We start from the raw sequence: 26,179 nt of genomic DNA, 5'->3' as shown, positions 1-26,179 counted from the left end.
TACTTGCCAATAGCTGTGGATTCTTTTTTTTTTGTATTGAGACAAACAAGAACTGGGCAAACGGAATGGCTTTTAATAGCTCACGGGCCAGAACGTGATTGCCAATTTACGTCTGAACGTCTAGGGGGGAGAAAAGGGGACGTAATCAAACCGAGTTAAACTGTCTGTGAACGAGTTGGTCGAGTTATAAACTAGTTAGAACGTCCTCGGAACGAAAAAGGACTAGTTTCGAACTTCTTTAATCTGACTACAGACGGACATGGACTGCCTACAAAAGGTGGCCACATGAGGTGAACGGGCAATTATCTCCGAACTGAACTTACTATAAACGGACTTCAGACGGGATAAAGACGCAGTGGACGTATCGAGAACTGTTTATGAACTTACTATAAACGGACTTCAGACGGGATAAAGACGCAGTGGACGTATCGAAAACCTGTTTATGAACTTACTATAAACGGACTTCGGGACGGGATAAAGACGCAGTGGACGTATCGAAACTGTTATGAACTTACTATAAACGGACTTCAGACGGGATAAGACGCAGTGGACGTATCGAGAACTTTTTAATGAACTTACTATAACGGCTTCAGAGGGGGATAAAGACGCAGTGGACGTATCGAGAACTGTTTATGAACTTACTATAAACGGACTTCAGACGGGATAAAGACGCAGTGGACGTATCGAGAACTGTTTATGAACTTACTATAAACGGACTTCAGACGGGATAAAGACGCAGTGGACGTATCGAGAACTGTTTATGAACTTACTATAAAGGGAAACTTCAGACGGGATCCCAGACGCAGTGGACGTATCGAGAACTGTTTATGAACTTACTATAAACGGACTTAGACGGGATAAAGACGCATGGGACGTATCGAGAAACTGTTTATGAACTTACTATAAACGGACTTCAGACGGGATAAAGACGCGATGGACGTATCGAGACTGTTTATGAACTACTATAAACGGACTTCAGACGGGATAAAGACGCAGTGGACGTATCGAGAACTGTTTATGAACTAACTATAAACGGACTTCAGAGGGATAAAGCGCAGGGAAGTATCGAGAACTGTTTATGAACTAACTAAAAAGGACTTCAGACGGGTAAAAAACGCAGTGGACGTATCGAGAACTGTTTATGAACTTACTATAAACGGACTTCAGACGGGATAAAGACGCAGTGGACGTATCGAGAACGGGTTATGAACTAACTATAAACGGACTTCAGAGGGGATAAAGACGCAGTGGAGTATCGAAAACTGTTATGAATAAAATAAAACGGACTTCAGACGGGTAAAGACACAGTGGAGTATCGAAAATGTTTATAAAAATAATATAAACGGACTTCAGACGGGATAAAGCGAGGGGGACGTATCGACAATATTTAGGACGGGTGGGAACGTTTGAGAATCTCTTGGTGTGATTTTGGTATATAGGATATAAACATGTGGGAAAAAGTAGGGAAAAGGCAGCAACCAACGCTAAACTAAACTGCGAAATGAAAAAAGTGTTTTCAGAAGGTGGTATTTTACTGCGACGAATGTCGAGGAACCTTAGTTCAACGAGTATAAAAACATATCAACATAGAGCCGCGCAGAGAAAAACCAAACATAGTGCGTTAGGACAGCATGGATCCAGACCAGCTAGGCATTGCACCTCTATTGCAATAGGTTGAAAGAAAACAGAGGAGATGCGCAGGCGGTCTGGATCCAGCCGGTCGCAAAGCACTACGTTGGTTTTCTCGTTGCACGGTCATATATGAGAGTGGTAAGAAAATTCCATGGATGACCCTCAGTCAATAGCTTAAAGATCTGTCACATGTAAACACGTCTGTGCAATTATCCTAAAGCTTTCGTCGGAAACTAATTTCCAAAAACGGGAAGTTTCTCTACTGGGTATAAATATGAAATGACAGGCTTTGTCATCATTTTCGGGAACTTTCTTCCCATGGATTCAAACAGCCGGACCACGGGGTTTGTCACTAGTAAGTACTACAGAACGTTATTTTTGAAAACAAAATTTATGAAATGCACGTCTCCTGTTGCGTATAAATGACAGATGTGGGAAAAAAACCCACAAAATTTTATAAAACTTAAGGTAGACTCCCCGTAGTTAATAGGCCCCTCAATTTCCCCAAAAGGCGTACATAAACTTGGTAATGTAAGCCTTGAAAATGTTCAACGATGAAATAAGGTACATATTGACAAGTAACATGTCTAAAATTTTCCTTAGATTACCCCCCTGATATTTTGTTTTTCATGAGTTATCTCCCAAAAACTAGATCAGTAGTTTTCTACTTTTCCTATGGGAATTTTAGATTTCTTTTGATATTTACCAGAATCATATAATGCGGCTTTCTAATGAAAAACAATCTCAAAATTAAGTTCCCCCGTTTCATAATCAAGAAATTGATATTTCCCTAGGCATCATTTTTAACTTCAATACGATTATCCCTAAAAAATTGAATAAAATTTGGAAAAAACTCTCGGGAAAACGCTTATTTTTGAATTAGATAGTGTCGTATTTAGATAAAGAAAAATGTTACATAGACAACATATGGAACTTCGATTATCAATTTGTTGCAGTGCCAAAGCGACGTTAGAAAGGCAAAGCCCATGTTTCCCATTATAGCAAGGCTGTTCTTTTTTTTTTGTTTTTTTTTTTGTTTAACCTCTTATTTAACACTTCCATTTCAAAACCCTCAAAACAACCCACTGGCCCACATTTGAAGAAACAAAAAAAATGCAGTTAGTGCAGAAGTTTGCACTATATTATGATAATGTTGTACCAGAAAATTTTTTTTTAGCTCACACATACTTGTCATTATGCACTGCTCATATATGCGACTTTTCTAAGGACGGCGACAACTGGCAGTTTGTCTTAAACTGTCAATGTTGGAGCAATTAATCTTTCTTTTTTTTAAAAGAAACCAAAAATGATAAAATAGCAAACTTTTGACCGAAATGTTCCAAAATTTGCTTTAATAAATATATAAATACCACCATTATTAACACACTTATCATAGGCAGCTAAGCTCATTAACTGACATCACGTTTAAGGGTCTTCGTTCTCCGGTGCAACAGTTTTTTTTGGACACGGTGTCGTTGCACTTTCGTTTGGATTCAATTTGCGTGTAGCTGTACTCTCAAGTGACAGCACGGACCGTATATTTAACAGGTAAAAATGTGTTTTGCCGGAGGAAGGTTTTAGACCAATTTCCTTTGGGAAAAACGTGTATGTATTTTAAAATGCCGGTAAAATGTGCATTTTTACGACCACTCAAGCTACACATGTAAACTCTTTTCACTACTGTGGGAAATTGCTGGTTAAATTTTTATTTTTAGCCATGTATTCATAAGAAATATATATAGAAGTTCCGTGAGGCAGACTCCCGAACATTTATTAGCAATTTCCCGTGAAGGCAGCCCTCCCGAACATTTAAAACAGCAAGTTCCGTGAAGGCAGACCCCGAACATTTAAAACAGCAATTTCCGTGAAGCGGGACTCCCGAACATTTATTTTAGCAAGTTCCGTGAGGCAGACTCCGAACATTTATTCTGAAACAACAATATATATATAGCAAGTCCGTGAAGGCAGACCACCGAACATTTATACAGCAAGTTCGTAAAGGGCAGATTCCCGAAACATTTATATAGCAATTTTCCGTGAAGGCGACTCCCGAACATTTATTCGGAAACAACAGCGTACTTTTACTTACTAACTCTGCAGTTCTTGAAACTGGCTTGTTTTTAGCTGCGAGGCTCCGTTGCCTACGCTTCGAGGTATTGGGCACGGTAAATTGCGCTAAGAGGTACCCGTTTGGATTGCATAGGTGATTGCGGGATAATTGTAGTAACATTTCCCAGTCTTTTTTTTTTTCTTTTTATGTATAATCTGTAATTAATCACTTTTGGAATGATATGCAAAACAGAAAACCATGATAATCCCTTACAATGTTATTAGACTTCGTACATGCTTATATCACCATGTCATGTTGATTGAATGTATCTCTTGCTTTGTTTTACTCAAACAACGTACAATTTTCGTGTTCTGTATTGTTCTGTTCTGTCTGTATTATAAGAACGTACAATTTCCGTCATCTTCGTGTCTTGGGAAAACAAGTCTGGTCGTGTTATAATATATCTAATTTTATAATTTTATGATGACTTCAGTGACATTTAATGACAACGTCGATAGAAATTTTACAGAAATGGCGAGACAAATCCCTTAAAGGTAGCACAAATTTTTCTAGTGCACCAACGCTTGAACTCTATGACTAAATTATGTATAATCTTTCCCCCATAGTACACTACGAAGTACAGGTTTGTACGGTGCCCCCCTTTAGGGCCATTGTAATAGTACGATGGTGATGGAGAGGAAATCACGACGACGAAGACGTGAGGTTCCCGAAACTCGAAGACGCGAAGGTACGATCACGAAGGGACACGAAGGTACGATCACGAAGACGCGTGCTACGATGACGAACACGCAAAGGGTACGATCACGAAGACACGATGCTACGATCACACGGTTGTGATGTTGTGATGCTACGACAGCCGATGACAAACATTCGCTATTACTTCGCGTCTTCGTCTTTGTGCCTTCGCTCCATCATCATCATGTTGTTGTACTGTCGTGTCATCACCATCGTAAACTATCGTTGTCGTGTTAACGCCTTCCTGTCTGACATGCGCATACAAAAATAAACAATGGAAGAAAGCATGGCTTCCAGTATTAGGAGTTATTGTGTGTCGTGGTACACTTTATGTACATGGAAACAAAAGTGCGAGAGAGAAATAATAAATATGTACATGATTAGTTTGTGATATATGTGCTTTCATACGTTTAAAATCGCTATGGATTGAATGTTATGCAAATATCATGCCTGTCGTCAGTAGATGACCTTTTTTTTTTCAGGGTCAATGGTCAAAGGTCACAGAAAACCCTTTGGGAATGAAAACGATTTCCGCTAACTTACAAAAGAACGCTTTGACTACAGTCGTCTAACTTCATAGGACGATTGCAACGCTTGCAGAAACACTCGCAGACTTTCAGGTGTTTTCAAACAACGTCTCTCTCCTGTTTATTTGCACTTGTCTGTGATACATAGAGGAAGACTCGTAGAACTTCAGACCTACCAATAGACTTGTCACAAAGTTAACAGGTTCATATTCATTTGCACTGGTCTGCAACATTTTCAGGAACATTCGCAGATTTCTAGGAGTCGATGCCAACGCGTTAATGTGTCATAGACACCCTTACCGCCGCAGGTTCATTTTTATTCCCAGTTGTCGCAACATTTAGCAACACTCGCAGACTTTCAGGAGGAGGCACCAAACGAGTATTTATCTGTTTTTATCACCAACATGTCACAAGGGGAGCGGTGGTCTAGTGGATAAGGTGCTGGCCGCTCAATCAGGGGTCGTGGGTTCGAGCCCCACTGGGGTTGTCATGACTTCTAATTGACCAGTACGGGTTTTACCAGGAAGCGGATTCCGCGAGTGGTTACAATAAGCTTAAAGCTTCATCACAATCGAGCTAAAACAAATTAGTTATAAACTAACATGTATAGTGTCCGACTTATGATCTTAAATGTAACCTTCAATTTTTGTCTACAGTAAGGGAGAAATGCAAAACCCGTAAGAGTACACAGTCAACCCACACTGTTGGTCCCCCCCCCCCCCCCCCACCCCATATCACACACATTTTAAGAGGGCGTTTAACCATTAATCAAAAGGCGTAGTATTATGACTTGAGCTTGTTCTTGGAAAAATTTGGCGCTTTATCCATCTGAAATAGTTTTGGAAACACAGAAATCCGAAATGCGATCAAGTTCCAAATCAATCTGTGTTGGTATCTGGGTCGGACAAAAATGTGTTGTATTTCATTGCCTCTTAGTCAACCGATTTGCTATAATGTTTTAATATTGGTTGTGTTCTGGGTTTCCAACAGAATCTTGATTACGTTCAAACGTTTTTAATCCGCAGGCATCACCAAATTCATCCTCCAACGTAGTCACATTGAAATTGACTGAGGGAAGGACGAGGGATTCTTGGGAAATAGCAGAGAATGCCCGGCTAACTTAGTCTAGATGTATAGATGTCAATGAATTTATTAAGAAATAATAATCTGCCCCCTACATTTTATCAGTTAATAAATATGGCAGGAAATTTGGATGCGTTTAAAAATTAAATCACGAGTGATTTAAATTATCCGCATCCATGACTGCCCATGTTTTATTAATTGATAAATTATTGGAACATATTATTATTTTGATCTAACAACGCAATAATTGCATTTTACAGTACTGTACTACTTTTCAGGTATAGGGCATTCGGGTATATTGCTATTTTCAATTTTTTCCCCTATGGTTAGAAAAGTTGCTAGCCAATGTAACGTATAGTTTTTTGTTTCTTTTTATCAAATTTTTGAGGGAAATTTTTTAATTTGTAATCAACAGCTTTGCAAACTAATTATGAAGGATCGTCAAAAAAGCGGTTGACCCCGTGTTACAAGTTACGAGCTTTACTTTATATGACGTCATCATTATGACGTCATACTTTTGTCCCTACATTTATGACGTCACCGCTGAATCTTAATTAAGCAATTGAATCGCTTATAGGATCATATCGTGTTTTTACGGTTTCCTACACATAAGTCTATGACTTTGATCATATTTCTTTTTTAGATGTTGTTTTCAACCGTTTGTCTTGAAATTAATTTGTATTGTTGGAACTGAAGGAAGAAACTCTTATTTCACAATCATAGGGGGTGAAATGTAACAGCCAACCATATTTTATCGTAGATTTATGTATAGGCGAATTTTGCTAAATGTTTTATATACCAATTGCTGCAGATCGTTGGGTTGAATTAATATTCGAATATTCTGTAACTTGTCTACAGTTTCACGGAACGACAGCCAAAATTCAAAATAATAATTTAAAGAAATACCGCAAGAAACCCCGATTCATGTATTTATATCGTTGCTGGCGCTTTTAACACTTATTGCAATTTTCTAAAAAAAAACTAAAAAAAAAAAAAAACACGGGAAAATAAAACAACCATAATTTAAAATTATATGGCCTGAAATCATTTTTGCTGGCCCGAAGTTCGTATGTTTTTTCCCCGTAGATGTTTCTATAAAGTCGCTATATGACATAAAATTGTGTCAGTGCGAGTTTAACCCACCAAAATAAATAAATAAATGTTTCTATTGAGCCCAAATTTTCCTCTAGTCGAATGGGCTCCGACCTGGAACCTGCGCGTCCTTTGAAAGTGGCCAAGACATTCGCGGTGGTTCCAATGCTGCGGCGGCGCAGAATCCGTCGCTAAACGGTGGATAAATATGGCCGGTTTAATTCATTTTCGTTGTATCGATTAGGTCTTAACGAGTTTTATTATTTTCATGTTTAGTTGAAACAAAAAGTAAGCCAGGAGCCCACATTGTCCAGCACAAACAGGTTGTTCAGTTTAGTCTTTGCCATTATGTAAACAATCTTAAAACTCCTTCAATCAGTTCAACAGTTACAGAACGGACAAGCAACAAAGTCAAAACCTTTGACCCCTAAGTGTGACCTTGACCTGAAGCAAGCCCCTCTGAATACATGCACGTCGTTTCAATTTGTGAAAATTTGTTCCAAGTGTCTTTGAAATCCTTCAAGGGGTTCAAGATACAGAGCGGGACAGGAAACTGCTAACGGACGGATGGGCGGACAGAAGGACCCCTACGTCCCTTCGGGCGTACAAAAATTGATTGATGTGAACATCTACTTATTTCGCGTCCATAAACAATATCACTAATAAAAATCTATAAAAATTTTGCAAAATGTCACACGAAACAGTCTTGATTTCGTGGGCCCAGTGGTTAGAGTCGTTGACTTCAAACCATTTGCCCCCTCATTTGTGTGGGTTCGAACCTCATTTGGGGCGTAGAATTCTTCACGTGAGGAAGCCATCCAGCTGGCTTACGGAAGGTCGGTGGTTCTACCCAGGTGCCCGCTCGTGATTTAAATAAAAAAAATTATGCACGGAGGGGCATCTGGGGTCTTCCTCCCCCCATTAAAAGCTGGAAAGTCGCCATATGACCTAAAATTGTGTCGGGCGACGTTAAAAACCCCAAAAAAATAAATAAATAAAATTTATTTCAGAACTATTCATTTTGAAATATCAGTTTTTAAATATGTTTGAATGCACTATGGAGTGGTCTATGATGTCTCTCATTAATTCTCGAGTGGATACAATTTACTATTAGTCTGGTAGTTGACCCATCACTGGTACGGACTTCGCTGGTCGCACGCGCCCATCTCCGCCAGGAATAAGTTCCTCAACAACTGCGAGTTTCCACATAAACTATAGGAACTTCATCGTTTCACCTGCACATGTCGCCTGCTCGTAATCAGATTGTGCCGGTTTGCGTATGTCGTTCTCGTAATGACGTCATTCGAAACTTTTTGCAGGTTTTAGTGACTCTTTATGTATTTTTAGGTGGGAAAAATCTGTTCTCTAAAGATACGTTGTAAAGGTGGCCGTGGTATATATATCTCACAATTAAAGTTTGCAAAAAACATTCTATGTACCTAAAACTGTTTAAGGGAATTAACCCTTTTTATCTTTGGAGATCTGTAACAATTATTACCGTTACCATATTTTTTATTTATCATAAATTTAAAAACTGTCACACCTTCATGCTCCTGTAATTCGTTTTTGTAATTAAAAATAGTTAAAATTGGATTGGATTAACTACATATTTATTTTATATTACTTTCAGACATTTGAATTTCTGAAACTGCAAGAATTCCTTTGATTCAAAACATTAAACACCAGAAACTTATAAAATTTAAAAACATCTCTAAGGTTTTTTAACCCCTTTCTGACCATGCCCCCTGAGGCGTTGGAGAGTACATTGTCGAAGTCAAAGTGCTAGTCTGTAAATGTGTGATCTGAGAAAATTAAATTGTGACCTGCACACAAAGTATTAAAAATAGAAATATAAAATGGACTTCATGTTATCAGTTCAAAATTAACGTGAATTTAGACACTGGAACCCAACAACCCAGAATTCAGTATCAGTCCATGGATGACTTCCATATCGGTGTACAAGCCAGAATTCCAGTATCAGTCAATGGATGACTTCCATATCGGTGTACAAGCCAGAATTCCAGTATCAGTCAATGGATGACTTCCATATCGGTGTACACTGCCTAGAGAGTTCCCTAACCTGAAAAGGACCAATGAATACAAACAACAGTGATCCTCGGTCATACATCCTTTAAGTGCTTGATTCTTATATCAATTATTAACCCTTATCCTGCTACAGTTCTATCCATCTTTCAATTTGAATAGTACCATTAACTGTTAAATGGGGTGCTTACCAAAATCGTGTTCAGCATGATAAAAGTGAAAGAACAACCACACTGTGCTTGCCAGTCGATGCACTTAGAAGTCGTATTTAAGCCATGTATATAAATCCAAATTTGTCATCTTTTAGACACAATCATGCTATTCTTACTTTTCACAAGGCAAATACTATAATATTTGAATAAGAATAGCCGCCGGTTTCTTTTTGCCATGAAAGACAGCTAAATTTCCCGCCACTGTTATGGATATTGAAAGGGTAACCTTTGACCTTGAGCTGTGACGTTGACCTCTAACTGACATGACTGACTCATGCGTTCTGCACATGATCATGATGGTGATAATTTCACCCAAGTTTAATGAAAATCCCTCAAGGGGTTTAGGAGATACAGAGTTGACACAAAATGGAAAGCTCAAACCTTTGTGACCTTGACCCTGAGCTGGCATGGCTGACACAAGAGTTCTGCACATTGTCTTGATGAGCTGATCATTTGACCCAGGTTTCTTATGAATCCTTCAAGGGGTTTAGGAGATACAGAGCAGACACAACATGGCTCAAACATCTGACCCCTAGTTGTGACCTTCACCTTGAGGCAACATGGCCGACTTATAAGTCCTGCACATCGTCTTGATGAGCTGATCATTTGACCAAAGTTTATGAAAATCCTTCAAGGGGTTAAGGAGATACGAAGCGAGCACAATGGAAGGCTAAACTTTGTGACCCTTGACCTTGAGTCGGCATGGCTGACTCTTAAGTTTCTGCACATCGCTTGATGAGATGATCATTTGAAGTTTCATAAAAATCCTTCAAGGGGTTTAAATGATATAGAGCAGACACGAAAGTGTTACAGACAGACGGAAGGAGACCATTCTTATACCCCCCCCCCCACACACACACAACACCACCACTTGTGGCGGGGACTTAAAAAGGAATTAACATAAAGTTGTTCCACTCCAAAGGTCTTTAAGATCAAATGTAAGTAAACCAAAGCAACATAACATCATTGAGATATCCAGGACTCTGCGGAAAACACAATTTGCATAAAAAATTTCACGAGTGGTTTTCCCGGCAACACAGAAAACAGTACGGAACAGAAAGCTTTTTTGGAACATTCAACTATGGCAAATCAACTAACGTTCCTCCATCTGTAATTTGAAACAAGAGGAAACCCTGGTTGTCCTGAAAACGCTCAACCTGTCCCCACATGACCCAGTTTTGAAACTGAGTATGAGTCTTTTTATTATTATTTGACATAGTGACCTAGTTTTAGAGCTCATGTGACCCAGTTTTGAGTTGACCTAGACATCATCAAGATAAAATTCTGACCAATTTTTAGGAAGATCCATTGAAAAAAATGGCCTCCATAGAGGTCAAAATTTTTTTTCATTATTTGACCTAATGACCTTGCTTTTGAAGGCACATAAACCAGTTTCGAACTTAAACTAGATATCATAAAGGTGAACATTCTCACCAATTTTCATGAAGATCTCATGAAAAGTATGGCCTCTATGGAGGTCACAAAAGGGTTTTCTATTTTTAGACCCACTGACCCAGTTTGAACCGCTGTAATCTGTTTCAAACTGACCTAGATATCTCAAGGTGAGCATTCTGACCAACTTCATGAAGATCCATTCAAAAATATGGCCTCTAGGGATGTCACAAGGTATTTCTATTTTTAGACCACCTTACCTAGTTTCGAATTGAACTAGATATCATCAAGGTGAACAATCTGACCAATTTTCATGAAGATCTCATGAAAAGTATTGGCCTCTAGAGAGGTCACAAGGTTTTTCTATTATTTGACCTAATGACCTAGTTTTGGACTGCACTTGACCCAGTTTCGAACTTGACCTAGATATCATCAAGATGAACTGACCAACCTGCATACATATCCCATGAAAAATATGGCCTCTAGAGAGGTCACAAGGATTTTCTATTTTTAGACCTACTGACCTAGTTTTGACCGCACGTGACCCAGTTTCAAACCTGACCTAGATATCATCAAGGTGAACATTCTCATCAATTTTCATGAAGATCCATTGAAAAATATGGCCTCTAGAGAGGTCACAAGAATTTTCTATTTTTAGACCTACTGACCTAGTTTTTGACCATACGTAACCCAGTTTCAAACTTGACCTAGATATCATCAAGATGGACATTTTGACTAATTTTCATGAAGATCCATTGAAAAATATGGCCTCTATAGAGGTCACAAGGATTTTCTATTTTTAGACCTACTGACCTAGTTTTGGAGGGCATGTGACCCAGTTTCAAACTTGACCTAGATATCATCAAGGTGAACATTCTGACCAAATTTCATATAGATCCCACAAAAAATGTGACCTCTAGAGTGGTCACAAGCAAACGTTTACGCACGCACAGACGACGGAGTGTCACTGCGCGATCACAAAAGCTCACCTTGTCACTATGTGACAGGTGAGCTAAAAATAAGAGAGAACAAACAAAAATTAATCCAAGTTGGAACATATCAATTATAGTAAAGGCACATTTGAAAGATAATCTTTGTTTGTTTTGGGTTTAACGCCATTTTTCAACAGTATTTCAGTTATGTAACGGCGGGCAGTTAACCTAACTGGTGTTCCTGGATTCTGTACCAGTACAAACCTGTTCTCCGCAAGTAAATGCCAACATCCCACATGAATCAGAGGTGGAGGACTAATGATTTCAGACACAGTGTCGTTTATCAAATGGTCACGGAAAACATTCGCCCCGCTCGAGGATCAAACTCACGACCCTGCGATCTGTAGACCAACACTACCTACAAAGCTAAGCGGGCGGTCTTAAAGATAATGACTGAACTGGAATATTGTAAATGGTGAATTGTATGTTATACAAGTGTATTAATTCTCACAACAGCGAAAATGTCTGTCATGCATTTGTATATATATTCTCTTCATTGGCAAAAAGGCTTTTTGTATACATTTTTGTATCTTCAACATTTTTTTTTATCATAATGACCGTTCCTTGAGCAAATCCCTGGTCTTTCAAGAACATTCAAGCAAAATACAAATATACAACAATGTCAAGGATACGTGCATTATTCAAACAAAGAAAATCTTTAGAATAAAGGAGCCTGATTCTGCTAATTTCACAGCTATGAGCAATGCTGACTATTTCTCTTATTTGTCTTTTCTATTTATAACGAACACTGCTAAAAAAGCAAGGGAAAACCTGAATTATTGCATTGATCATACCTAAAAACGAAAGAATGTGAAATTATTGTCGTTCTGTATTAATTTTTGTAAATTTCATGGTTGGCTCAATCGAAGGAATAAAATCCCAATAAAAAAGTAACCAATAAATTACTTATTCAATTAATTAATCAATAAATCAATCAATCAATTTATGCCAAAAAAATTATATCCAAAAATTCAAGCCTCTAAGAAGTACATGTAGCAGCATTTAAATCATTTGTAATTTCGTGGTTTAAATTTTAATCATTTTTTTTGTATGAGAACTTTGAAAATAATCTGTACAGAAAAAAAATGGCATGAGATTATTCAACTTTATTGCAAAAAAGTCAGACATTTTGGAGGCTTAAAATTGCTACCACTGAAATGTTTAGACATTTAGAAGTATGATCTAATCACAGCAATTTATGAAGTATATCATGGTTATTATTACAGGATACGTGATATACGCTGTTGAGAAAATCCATATCAGACGAGAGCGTAGCTCGAGCCCGATATAGATTTTCGAGACAGCGTATATCCTGTATTCTGAAAATGGCACCTTATGTGTCAACAAAAGTTGACAAACTATACCATTCAAACATGTTTAAGATTTAGCTATCATTTTTGTACATTAAATTACAGGTCAAATCTAGTAAGGCACTTACATTACATCAGCAATCATGTAACAATGCTTACAGCTATTGAAAGGTTTCTAGTTAATAGACAAAATGTATCAAAAATATATTACATCAGCAATCATGTAACAATGCTTACAGCTATTGCAAGGTTTCTAGTTAAAAGACAAAATGTATCAAAAACATTATACATCATTTTAATAGCTTTTATTTGACTGGAAGGGAACTGAACAAAAGAGGTTCTACAAAATAAGCTACAAAATCCTTTATTAAGACCAAAGAGCTATAAAAATAAATAGATCGGCAACTTGAAAGGCATATAGAGCAAATCTCGCCAAAAAAACGTGACAACTGAATGAGAGCTCGTTTACCGGAAGTGACGCTTTCTCCACGCGCCATTTTATATGCAAAAGCAATTATTCATCGGTAAATTAATTATCACCGTATGACCACGCTTCTTTTGATGGTAAGAAACGTGTACTTTGTGTCTTAAGAATATTTCACATTAAACTAATTTTGTTTTAGAAGCTTACATGTATTTTAAATGTAGTTTTAAAGGTACAAATTGTAACTTCATGCTCGCCTATGTTTGTTTTTTTCTAAGATAACGCCGATTCACGCTCTGACACGAGATCACGCGAGATTACAGCCAGTTGCCATTCTGTGTATTTTATACTTCTTTGTTAAGACCCTTGAAATATGAACAATTGACCTCTTACTAGACATAAGCAGATTTATCTGGGAAACAAGTAGATAGTCCATTCTTCCTTACTGACCTAGTTTTTGAACCCACATGACCCAGATTCCTACTTGACCTAGAGATCATCAAGACAAAGTGTTCACTAGCTTTTCCTTCAGTTTGACCGGGCGACCTAGTTTTTAACCCCAAATGACCCAGATTCCAACCTGACCTAAAAATCATCAAGAGAAACATTCTGCTTAAGAATCAGAAATATTGGGTCACAAATGTGGCCTCTAGAGTGTTCAAAAGCTTTTCCTTTGATCTGGCCTGCTGACCTAGTTTTTGATCCGACATGACCCTCTTTCAACATTGGCCTAGAAATCATCAAGATTAAAATTGTGACCAAGTTTCATAAAGATTGGGTCACCAGAGCTCCAGATAAGCTGTGTGTATTTACGCAATTAAAATTTCAGAAAACCCAATTGAATTCATACAGTGTGCGTACTAAAACGCAATAAAAATTCCTAACACCCAATTCATAAAATATTGCTTGCGTATCGCATTTTCCTAATCACTAGAACGCGTACGAAACTTTTAGACATAAAGACACTAAATAGTAAATAGCGCAAAAAATGGTAAAAAATGGTAGTCGCATAATGGCGGATACAAATAGTCCTCAGCTATTTTCCTTATTTTCTTTCCTAAAATCACATGACAGATCTATGCTTGACATGTAGGTAGCATTTTCATAATGAAATAACATCATGACAAAATTGTTCATGGAAACTTAGCTCATACACCACCAGTATAACTTGGGGTCTCATTTTTTTTAGCTGATTTTGCAGTTTGTGTATTTGACTGAAAATATTTTTCTTGCATCAAACATGACCCCCACTTTTCTACTGATTTTTATTTAGCACTGACAATATTCTCTAAGACAATGTAAGTTACAGACATTTAAAAAGGGTCCTGATGTGTGCTGCGGTCATTGGAAATAGGTAAATTTTATACAGAATAAAGAAGAACAGCTATTGAGCGTGTTATAACCTTATTAATGATAGATAACTGACTGGTTATACGTTACCACAAAACAGGTTGCAGTTTATCGGAAAAATGGCAGTACCATTCATTTAGGATATTGATGAATTGATATCTAACTACATAAAAGTGAAAAAGAAAACAGTATCGAACAAAAGTATCTCAGAATACATTAAATGATTGGAGAAAAAAATATCTTTATCACTACTTAAGATACACATATTTACCTTCATAACAGGCATGTATTACTATATACATTTTTAAGAGACAGTACTGTTTTAATTAATAACATTTCATAAAAATTTAAAATACATACATTTGTATTTGTATTAAACTTTGAAGGATGCTATCAAAGTACTTACATGTAGTTAGTCAATTAAACTTGGAAGGATAGTTAGTCAACCCTGGTTAATGATATAATTATATCATGTATACTGTAAGCAAAAAATACTCAGCTGCTGTATTGCGAGATTGGTGAAATACCCAATTGGTTTTAGCAAATACCCAGTCACTTCTGAAAAGGCTAGGTAATGATTTTATTTTTACCCAATTCAGATTTCCAATACTCAATTCAGGCAAAAAGTGATGGGTAAATACCAAATTGCACCAAAAGCTAAACTGTTAACAAGGCAAATGTTGAAAAACGACACAAGATGGACAATAACCAGTCACAATAGCTCACCTTGCGTATCTTAGAGACAGGATAAAGTCACTTCATAAGTATTTATATATAGAAAAAAATATTTATAACATAAAAATATTTTTCATTGTTTTATTTTGACATACAAACTTGTCTCAATACAGTTATTTTCCAGATAATAATTTCTTGCACATCGGACTGGCGTTTCCCGTGATTTTACCCATGCTGGCAAAACCCATCTGGTACCCCCCATGCCAGATGTCTCTCGTGCTGTTAATGACAACTAGTGTAGTGATTCATGCACTGATAAAATATTGTCTATGTAAAATACGAAAAAAAGCAGTTACCTCGATAGTTTCTCTCAGTTCCTTATAGTATATTTCTTGATTCAAAATACATTAGTTTACCGTAAGAACATAACGTTACGCTACAAACAATTCAACTAAAGTGGAACATTGCAGGCCTCCTAGCAGGCCTGAACAAAAATAAAGGTTTTTATAAAGGCTCCAATCTATGGAAATACAGGCCTTTCAGTGTAAAATATTAAAAAATAAAGAGTAAATAAAGGCTATTTTTGTCAGAATTCTCGTTGAAAACACATAATATATAATTATAGGTATTTACTAAAAAAAGTTAATTTATATATGGAAACCCACACTCTAAAACCAGATATCAGAAATAGGCATGTTTGATATTATCTCATACTGTTTAAATAATACATTATGATTGATATACATACCTAACTTAATGGGTATACCTACTTTCACGGCACATTTATATCACCTTTTTTGTATATGGTTCCTGTTTTTTATACATTGTACAGGCTTTCAAACACTATTTGGAAAAACAGTAGGGTTAAAATTAGGGCTATTTTTGCCAAAAAATAAGGGCTAAATTAGGACTAAATGCCCACAGGTCAACATGTCAAGCCCGTCCTTTTATATATTGTTGCTTTTTGCAGGTGCACCATTCTAGAACAAATGTGTCTCCAACATAAGTTTTTGATATACAGGTATGAAATGATGGACACTGGTGCCTTTATTTGTTTACATATTGAGGTACTGGAGGGGTACTTCTCTCAATTGGGGGGAGGGGGTTAGGGGCTCTCCCCTGGAAAATTTTGAAATACAGGTATGAAATAGTGGGTGCTTGTGACAATTTGTGTATTTTTTGTTCTAAATTTTGAGGCATAGGAGGGTGTAGCCCCCAAATTTTAGGGAGGTAAGGATGCTGCCACCCTCTGAAAAAATTTAAAATACAGGTATAAAATGCTTGATTGTAGTGCATGTTTTGGTCTAATTTTTGATGTGTGGTAGAGGGTATCCCTGTAGTTTTAGGAGGGTCAAGGGAGTCTTCCTCTGCAAATGTTTTGAAATGTAGATATCAATGGTGGCCTCTGGGGAACTTATATAAATTTTGAGGTACTGAAGAGGCAATCCCCTCATTGGAAGGGGGATCAGAGGGTCCTCCCCCTGGAAAATTTTGTAATAGAGAAATGGAATGGTGGCCTCTGGCGCGTTTTTGGGCCTAATTTTGAGAAAATATTTATTCCTTGCCAAAATAGTTGAGACAAACTTTGATGAGCCAAATGGGGGCACAGGCCTCCTGGGCCCAGCCATGGATCTAGGCCTGATCACTCAATGAAATAAATCTATGTTTCATGAAGATGTAGCCTAGGAACTCATGGAAACTGATAGAAGCAACCTCTGAAAATGAAGCTTGAAGAAAATAAACTTCAATAAATTAATTGGATCATTATATGCATGACTTTGTGCAAAGACAAATTTAAGTTCAGACAGATATTACAAAAATTTAGGGACAATTGAAAAAAAAATAAGGGCTTTTTTAGGAATTTGGCCCTTTTTGAGCATTGTTTTAGGATTTTAGGGAGACCTAAAAAAAATTAAGAATGTTTAGGAATTTTAGGGCCACTTGAAAGCCTGAATTTGTAGTGTCTACATCAACTTTGCTCAGAATGCTGTATCTTCACCAGACCTTGTCCAGTGTTACCATAGTGTAAACATCATGTCACCAGACCATTTCAAGCATTCAGCTCCATGGTACCTTATGCTGAATACATGGAACACCTATGGTCTGGTGAACACTACTGCAAACATCTACATGTATGTGGTCTGGTGAACACAACAGCATTCTGAAAAACTCAAAGATGAAAGATACACAAGCAGTATCCTAATAACAACACTTAAAAGGGAGGGAAATACAGCAGTATAACTATTACTTGCTTTAAACTGGCACGGCAAGCAGTCTGAACAAAAATATAGGTTTCGAGTGAGAATTACAGGCTATTTGGCCGTTTTAAAGGTTTTTTCAGAAGATTTAAAGGTTTTAAAGGTTTGCTCTGAAATTAAAGGTTTTTAAAGGTTTTAAAGGTTTCACTAGGAGGCCTGAACATTGTTATTGTGTGTAACGCAAAACATCATGACGTCACTTCTGCTTACGGACGTTAATTTCTCGTGCTTTGTGTTCATTCTCTACTGTAAGAAAAAGTGCTATAAAGAAAGTATTTCTAGCTCTTATTTGTAAAATACAATTTGCAAGAAAAATAATCTGCCGATTAAAATGCTAGCATGAATAATTACGATATGCAAGAAAAAATATCAGTCACGTGTTTACGAATCGGATGGAAATATCTGTCCCTCGGCCACCTGTGCATGGGCGGTAATTCGGCAAGCCTCTTCGGCAATGCGCAGGTGCCCTCTGGAGGGATATTTATATCCGATACGTAAACACATGACAGATATTATTATCAATGTTGATAAAAAAAGATAAAAAAACAGAGAAAAGCCTTTGACTGAAAACAGTATAAATGTAGTCTTAAGTCAATGTCACATTTTTATTAAATCTTAAAAAACATTCTAAGATGACTGATGGTATCTCCAGACTAGAATCTTGGGCAGCATGTCACCACTCTTGAACATCTTGCCAGCTTGTCTGATTGTGTTGTTCCTATATCTAGAATGGCTGTGGATGCTGGTTGATACTGCAAATCTGTAACCAGAGTATATACATGTACATGAAAATACAATAATTATTGGTATGAATATGCAATACAATAGAATCATAAAATATTGTCACCATACAATTTTGTGTTTCTTGACTGTTTTATGCAGATGCATGACATCTAATATTCTAATTTTTTCTAAGAATAACAAGGACTTACAAGTTACTATCTATTAATATTGTAATAGTTTTCTTGCAAAAATGAAATATAATAAAAGAAAGGAATAATGAATTAACATAAATTAACAACAAGTCTACTACAGAATGATATCATAATACCACTTAATCTGCAAAACTAATCTTTCAAATGAAATGTTTACATTATTTTTGTAACCTTTTGTGTGGTCTGCACAGACATCTACTGGTGAAACACAGAGCACCAGAATGTAAATTGTAATGTGTAGATTGAACAGTGAGTGAGTGAGTGAGTTGGGTTTTATGGCAAATCAGCACAAAATGGTCATATATCACAGAGCATATGAGGTCATTAATAAACAAGAGGTGGCGGTGGGGGAATGGTAGTGTAATGTGTAGATTGAACAGTGAGTGAGTGAGTGAGTTGGGTTTTACGGCAAATCAACACAAAATGGTCATATATCACAGAGCATATGAGGTCATTAATAAACAAGAGGTGGGGGTGGGGGAATGGTAGTATAATGGTTAAGGTGTCGGTTGATGAACCCGGGGTAATGGGTTTCAGACCAGACGGGGTCAAGACCACATCCTCTACTATGACATCAATACTGTGGACACAAGTGTGGTTCAAATAAGCTTGAAGATTCTATCACAATTAAGCTAAAATGAATTAGCGTAACTAAAAATGAACACCCAAAAATTGCACTTGACTTTTGATGTAAAAATCTGATTCATGTACATAGCACATAATTTCTGTGTAAGGTTTCACTGGAATCCCTTGAACTGTTTAGAAGTGATAACTCAATACACCAAGTGTTTATCAAGGATGAATTAATTAACTAACTACATAAAGCAGAGTGATTATATATTGCCATAAACAGTCTTCCAGGCCTTCAGTTCCTTTTGTAATAGAGAAATACCTGTAACAAGGTTCCAGCAAAATGTAAACTCACTCTCCCTAACTGTAAAAGCACTACAACTGGCTTCGTCAAATGATCACCAAAAAATGTACCGGTAGTCTCTGGTTTCAACTGGCCTGAAAATGTTGTAATATTATTATATACGTGTTATATATGTGAAAACTTATTATTGAAAGTCAGAGAAAATTAAAAACCTTGACATTTCGTTTATGGAGATGTTATGGACTATAACTTTAAAACTCAATAATCAATTTCAATATTATTATTTATTAATTATATGGCAGTGTACACAGGTAAAGCTGGTAGCAAGAAAGTCACTGAGCTTCATGACAGTTTACACAGGTAGAGCTTGTAGCAAGAAAGACACTCGGCTTCGTGACAGTGTACACAGGTAGAGCTAGCATTGAAAATGTCACTCGGCTTCATGACAGTGTTCACAGGTAGAGCTGGCAGCAAGAAAGTCACTGGGCTTAATGACATTGTACACAGGTAAAGCTGGTATCACGAAAGTCATTGAGCTTCATGACAGTGTATACCTGTAGAGCTGGTAGCAAGAAGTTCACTGAGCTTCATGACAGTGTGCACAGGTAAAGCTGGAATCAAGAAAATCACTGGGCTTAATGACATTGTACACAGGTAAAGCTGGTATCATGAAAGTCACTGAGCTTCATGACAGTGTATACCTGTAGAGCTGGTAGCAAAGAGTTCACTGAGCTTCATGACAGTGTGCACAGGTAAAGCTGGAACCAAGAAAATCACTGGGCTTAATGACATTGTACACAGGTAAAGCTGGTATCACGAAAGTCACTGAGCTTCATGACAGTGTATACCTGTAGAGCTGGTAGCAAGAAGTTCACTGAGCTTCATGACAGTGTGCACAGGTAAAGCTGGAATCAAGAAAATCACTGGGCTTAATGACATTGTACACAGGTAAAGCTGGTATCACGAAAGTCACTGAGGTTCATGGTAGCAAGAAGTTCACTGAGCTTCATGATAGTGTGCACAGGTAAAGCTGGAATCAAGAAAATCACTGGGCTTAATGACATTGTACACAGGTAAAGCTGGTATCATGAAAGTCACTGAGCTTCATGACAGTGTATACCTGTAGGGCTGGTAGCAAGAAGTTCACTGAGCTTCATGATAGTGTGCACAGGTAAAGCTGGAATCAAGAAAATCACTGGGCTTAATGACATTGTACACAGGTAAAGCTGGTATCACGAAAGTCATTGAGCTTCATGACAGTGTACACCTGTAGAGCTGGTAGCAAGAAGTTCACTGAGCTTCATGATAGTGTGCACAGGTAAAGCTGGAATCAAGAAAATCACTGGGCTTAATGACATTGTACACAGGTAAAGCTGGTATCAGGAAAGTCACTGAGCTTCATGACAGTGTATACCTGTAGAGCTGGTAGCAAGAAGTTCACTGAGCTTCATGACAGTGTGCACAGGTAAAGCTGGAATCAAGAAAATCACTGGGCTTAATGACATTGTACACAGGTAAAGCTGGTATCACGAAAGTCACTGAGCTTCATGACAGTGTATACCTGTAGAGCTGGTAGCAAGAAGTTCACTGAGCTTCATGACAGTGTGCACAGGTAAAGCTGGAATCAAGAAAATCACTGGGCTTTATGACATTGTACACAGGTAAAGCTGGTATCAAGAAAGTCACTGGGCTTAATGACATTGTACACAGGTAAAGCTGGTATCAAGAAAGTCACTGGGCTTAATGACATTGTACACAGGTAAAGCTGGTATCACGAAAGTCACTGAGCTTCATGACAGTGTATACCTGTAGAGCTGGTAGCAAGAAGTTCACTGAGCTTCATGACAGTGTGCACAGGTAAAGCTGGTAGCAAGAAAGTCACTGGGCTTAATGACATTGTACACAGGTAAAGCTGGTATCACGAAAGTCACTGAGCTTCATGGCAGTGTATACCTGTAGAGCTGGTAGCAAGAAGTTCACTGAGCTTCTTGATAGTGTGCACAGGTAAAGCTGGAATCAAGAAAATCACTGGGCTTCATGACAATGTACACAGGTAGAGCTGGAATCAAGAAAGTCACTTGGCTTCATGACATTGTACACAGGTAAAGCTGGCATCAAGAAAGTCACTGAGCTTCATGACAGCTGAAATCAAGAAAGTCACTGGCTTTATGACATTGTACACAGATAAAGCTGGCATCAAGGAAGTCACTAAGCTTCATGACAGTATACACAGGTAGAGCTGGCATCAAGAAAGTCTCTTGGCTTCATGACAATGTACACAGGTAGAGCTAGTAGCAAGAAAGTCACTTAGCTTTATGACAGTGTACACAGGTAGCACTGGAATCAAGAAAGTCAGCCGGCTTCATGACAATGTTCACAGGAAGAGCTTGTAGGAAGAAAGTCATTGAGCTTCATGACAGTGTACACAGGTAAAGCTGGAAGAAAGAAAGTCACTGGGCTTCATGACAGTGTACACAGGTAGAGCTATCAGCAAGAAAGTCACTGGGCTTCATGATAGTGTACACATGTAGAGTTATCAGCAAGAAAGTCACTGGGCTTCATGACAGTGTACACATGTAGAGTTATCAGCAAGAAAGTCACTCGGGTTCATGACAATGTAGTCAGGTAAAGCTAGTAGCAAGAAAGTCACTCGGCTTCATGACAATATACACAGGTAGAGTTATCAGCAAGAAAGTCACTCGGCTTCATGACAATGTACTCACGTAATGCTAGTAGCAAGAAAGTCACTCGGTTTCATGACAATGTACACAGGTAGAGCTATCAGCAAGAAAGTCACTCGGCTTCATGACAATGTACTCACGTAAAGCTAGTAGCAAGAAAGTCACTCGGCTTCAAGACAATGTACACAGGTAGAGCTATCAGCAAGAAAGTCACTCGGCTTCATGACAATATACACATGTAGAGTTATCAGCAAGAAAGTCACTCGGGTTCATGACAATGTAGTCAGGTAAAGCTAGTAGCAAGAAAGTCACTCGGCTTCATGACAATATACACAGGTAGAGTTATCAGCAAGAAAGTCACTCGGCTTCATGACAATGTACTCACGTAATGCTAGTAGCAAGAAAGTCACTCGGCTTCATGACAATGTACACAGGTAGAGCTATCAGCAAGAAAGTCACTCGGCTTCATGACAATGTACTCACGTAAAGCTAGTAGCAAGAAAGTCACTTGGCTTCAAGACAATGTACACAGGCAGAGCTATCAGCAAGAAAGTCACTCGGCTTCATGACAATGTACTCACGTAAAGCTAGTAGCAAGAAAGTCACTCGGCTTCAAGACAATGTACACAGGTAGAGCTATCAGCAAGAAAGTCACTCGGGTTCATGACAATGTACTCACGTAAAGCTAGTAGCAAGAAAGTCACTCGGCTTCAAGACAATGTACACAGGTAGAGCTATCAGCAAGAAAGTCACTAGGCTTCATGACAATGTACTCAGGTAGAGCAGGCAGCAAGAAAGTCACTCGGCTTCATGACAATGTACACAGGTAGAGCAGGCAGCAAGACAGTTACTCGGCTTCATGACAATGTACACAGGTAGAGCAGGCAGCAAGACAGTCACTCGGCTTCATGACAATGTACTCACGTAAAGCTAGTAGCAAGAAAGTCACTTGGCTTCAAGACAATGTACACAGGTAGAGCTATCAGCAAGAAAGTCACTCGGCTTCATGACAATGTACTCACGTAAAGCTAGTAGCAAGAAAGTCACTCGGCTTCATGACAATGTACACAGGTAGAGCTATCAGCAAGAAAGTCACTAGGCTTCATGACAATGTACTCAGGTAGAGCAGGCAGCAAGAAAGTCACTCGGCTTCATGACAATGTACACAGGTAGAGCAGGCAGCAAGACAGTCACTCGGCTTCATGACAATGTACACAGGTAGAGCAGGCAGCAAGACAGTCACTCGGCTTCATGACAATGTACACAGGTAGAGCTGGCAGCAAGACAGTCACTCGGCTTCATGACAATGTACACAGGTAGAGCAGGCAGCAAGAAAGTCACTCGGCTTCACGACAATGTACTCAGGTAGAGCAGGCAGCAAGAAAGTCACTCGGCTTCACGACAATGTACTCAGGTAAAGCTTGTAGCAAGAAAGTCACTCATCTTCATGACAATGTACTGGGGTATAGCTGGTAGCATGAAAGTCACTCAGCTTCATGACAAAGTAACCTAGTAAAGCTGGCAGCAAGAAAGTCACTTGGCTTCATGACAATGTACACAGGTAGAGCTGGAAGCAAGAAAGTTACTGAACTTCATGACAGTGCACAAAGGTAATGCTGGCAGCAAGAAAATCACTGAGTTTCAAACAAAGTGCAAACAGGTAAGGAAAGTGTAAACATGCAGAAAGGTCACTCATTTTCATACAATAATTATCAATTATTAATGGGTCCAATTACAGCATATCTGTGGTAAAGATTTGCCCATATCAGTATATTTATTCCAGGAAAGTATATCTGCACCGACAATAGAAAATACTGCCACAGTTCGCTCACCTGAGTAACACACCATATCAGTGTACACATGGTTGTCCTAGTGACCCAGGTTTTGATATTACATGACCCAGTTTTAAACTACCCCAAGTTTTCAAGAAGATTAACATTCTGACCAAGTTTCATGAAAATTGGAGCAAATATGTGGCCTCTAGAGTGTAAACAAGTTTGATTTTTTTTCGATTTAGTCTAGTGACCTAGTTTTTTTGCCCCAGCCTGACACAATTTTTTAAACCTTCTGAGATTTCATGAAGACAAATATTCTGACCTATTTTCAATAAGATTGGACAAAAATGCATAAAAACATGAAGAAAAAATCTCTGAAGGATATGTTAACAAGTTGTTGGGGATAATGGATTTGGATATTTCATACTTATATTACCTGGTTTTCCAGAAGGTGAGGCGGTATATGAAACCTGGGCAGTTTTCTCCTTCATGTTGTATTACTGTAAAACACAACTTAGTGTTTTCATGTGAGATATGACTAACACATTGTTTAGTGTTTCAAAGTATTTTTGTGATCAAAGTTGGACAGTCAGACTTCTGCTACCAACAGAATTAACATTTTATGAGCACTAAATGGTAATGGGCGACATCGGTCAGTTAATTCCCCTGATAAAACAGGTGCGCGTATAGGTGGCGCTACATGCGAATAGGTCCTAGATTAAGTTTTATACTTACATCGTTATACATGTACAGTCGTTGTTACTTCAAAATATAAGTAGGTTTTGAAAGTATCCGAATATGTCATTAAAGTTCAGCTTTTTATCACCTGAGTTAAATTTTGAGTGTTCAAAGCTATTGATATTCTATGCTTTGAAAAATAACAGACTAGCTGTAAGGACTGTGCATTTTCTGTGTGTCATTTTATTCATAGACTGTATGATTGTCATATTTGTTAATTGTGGCAATAAATGCTTTATTTAGCTTTTAAGTAGTTTTTCAATATTCAGTGCCTTCCTTGGAAAATTCTTTTATCATTTTGCAAGTATTCAGACTATATTCTTTAAATCAAGGATCAGTATAGACAGTATATATTCCTAAAGTTACAATTTTATCGGAAAGATCTGCATACACAGCTGAGGTCTTGAATAATATAGAAATTATAAGAATGTTTACTGTAAAACGTTGAAATATATGCACTTGTGATAAGATGTCCCTACAAATTTCCATCAGCCCAGTTAATTATTAAATCTGTTTTCTCATATATTTTATGAAAATATCATTAATGAGGCATAAATGATCTCTATTGACAAATTAACATACCTTGTGTTAATTTTAATGTTATGGTGCTGCCTCTTTAATTTTCAGTCAATTCAAATTCACAGCAGCTTGTCCACATAAAGTGAAATACAAACTTCCAATAAAAGGGCCATTGGTTCAGTCTCAAATTTTTGTCGGGTCTAAAGCATCGCCTCTTGAGATAACACCCAAATAATTAGTTGAAATGTTTTTAAATAAATAAAAAAAACCAAAAAACTGACACCTTTGTTTCGTAACTATAGAAAACAAAGGTAGAAATATCACATGAATGTCAAAACATGAAATATTATAAAAGCACCCGGAGGATTTTTAATATACAGACCAAAAATTTGTAGAGCTTTGGAAATAAAAAACAAGAGGACCATGATGGTCCTGAATCGCTCACCTCTTCCCACATGACCCAGTTTTTGAGTATGACGTCAATTTTTCTATTATTTGACATAGTGACCTAGTTTTTGAGCTCATGTGACCAAGTTCTGAACTTGACCTAGATCTTATCAAGATAAAAATTCTGACCAATTTTCATGAAGATCCATTGAAAAATATGGTCTCTAGAGAGGTCACAAGGTTTTTCTATTATTTGACCTGTTGACCTAGTTTTCGAAGGTACGTGACCCTGTTTTGAACTTTATCTAGATATCATCAAGGTGAACATTCTCATTAATTTTCATGAAGATCTCATGAAAAATATGGCCTCTAGAGAGGTCACAAGGTTTTTCTATTTTTATACCTACTGGCCTAGTTTTTGAACGCACGTGATCCAGTTTCGAAACTGACCTAGATATCATCAAGGTGAACATT

The 26,179-nt window shown here is 37.7% G+C and overlaps 1 protein-coding gene and 1 long non-coding RNA gene across 6 annotated transcripts in view; one reads left to right on the top strand and one right to left on the bottom strand.

Annotated features, from left to right (window-relative positions):
- LOC128549813 (uncharacterized protein CXorf38 homolog) overlaps nt 1-13,070 on the top strand; it is a 46,575-nt gene extending 33,505 nt beyond the window's left edge. Inside the window, exon 6 of the mRNA XM_053527471.1 lies at nt 13,006-13,070. Within this exon, the coding sequence (XP_053383446.1) occupies nt 13,006-13,070 (65 nt within the window). The remainder of the gene's footprint in view (nt 1-13,005) is intronic.
- A 3,544-nt stretch (nt 13,071-16,614) lies between these two features.
- Nucleotides 16,615-26,179, bottom strand: part of LOC128549421 (uncharacterized) — a 36,731-nt gene continuing 27,166 nt past the window's right edge. For 4 of the 5 annotated variants that reach the window (XR_008367593.1, XR_008367596.1, XR_008367597.1 and 1 more), the window contains 3 exons: nt 24,498-24,561; nt 19,624-19,739; nt 16,615-18,556 (listed from right to left, as the gene is read on the bottom strand). This is a non-coding gene — a long non-coding RNA (uncharacterized LOC128549421). The remainder of the gene's footprint in view (nt 18,557-19,623; nt 19,740-24,497; nt 24,562-26,179) is intronic. The other variant, XR_008367594.1, reaches the window with a different exon arrangement.

This window comes from Mercenaria mercenaria, chromosome 16 (genome assembly GCF_021730395.1).
Source record: "Mercenaria mercenaria strain notata chromosome 16, MADL_Memer_1, whole genome shotgun sequence".
In the NCBI taxonomy this organism is placed as follows: domain Eukaryota; kingdom Metazoa; phylum Mollusca; class Bivalvia; order Venerida; family Veneridae; genus Mercenaria; species Mercenaria mercenaria.
This window is presented reverse-complemented; position numbering and strand designations above follow the sequence as displayed.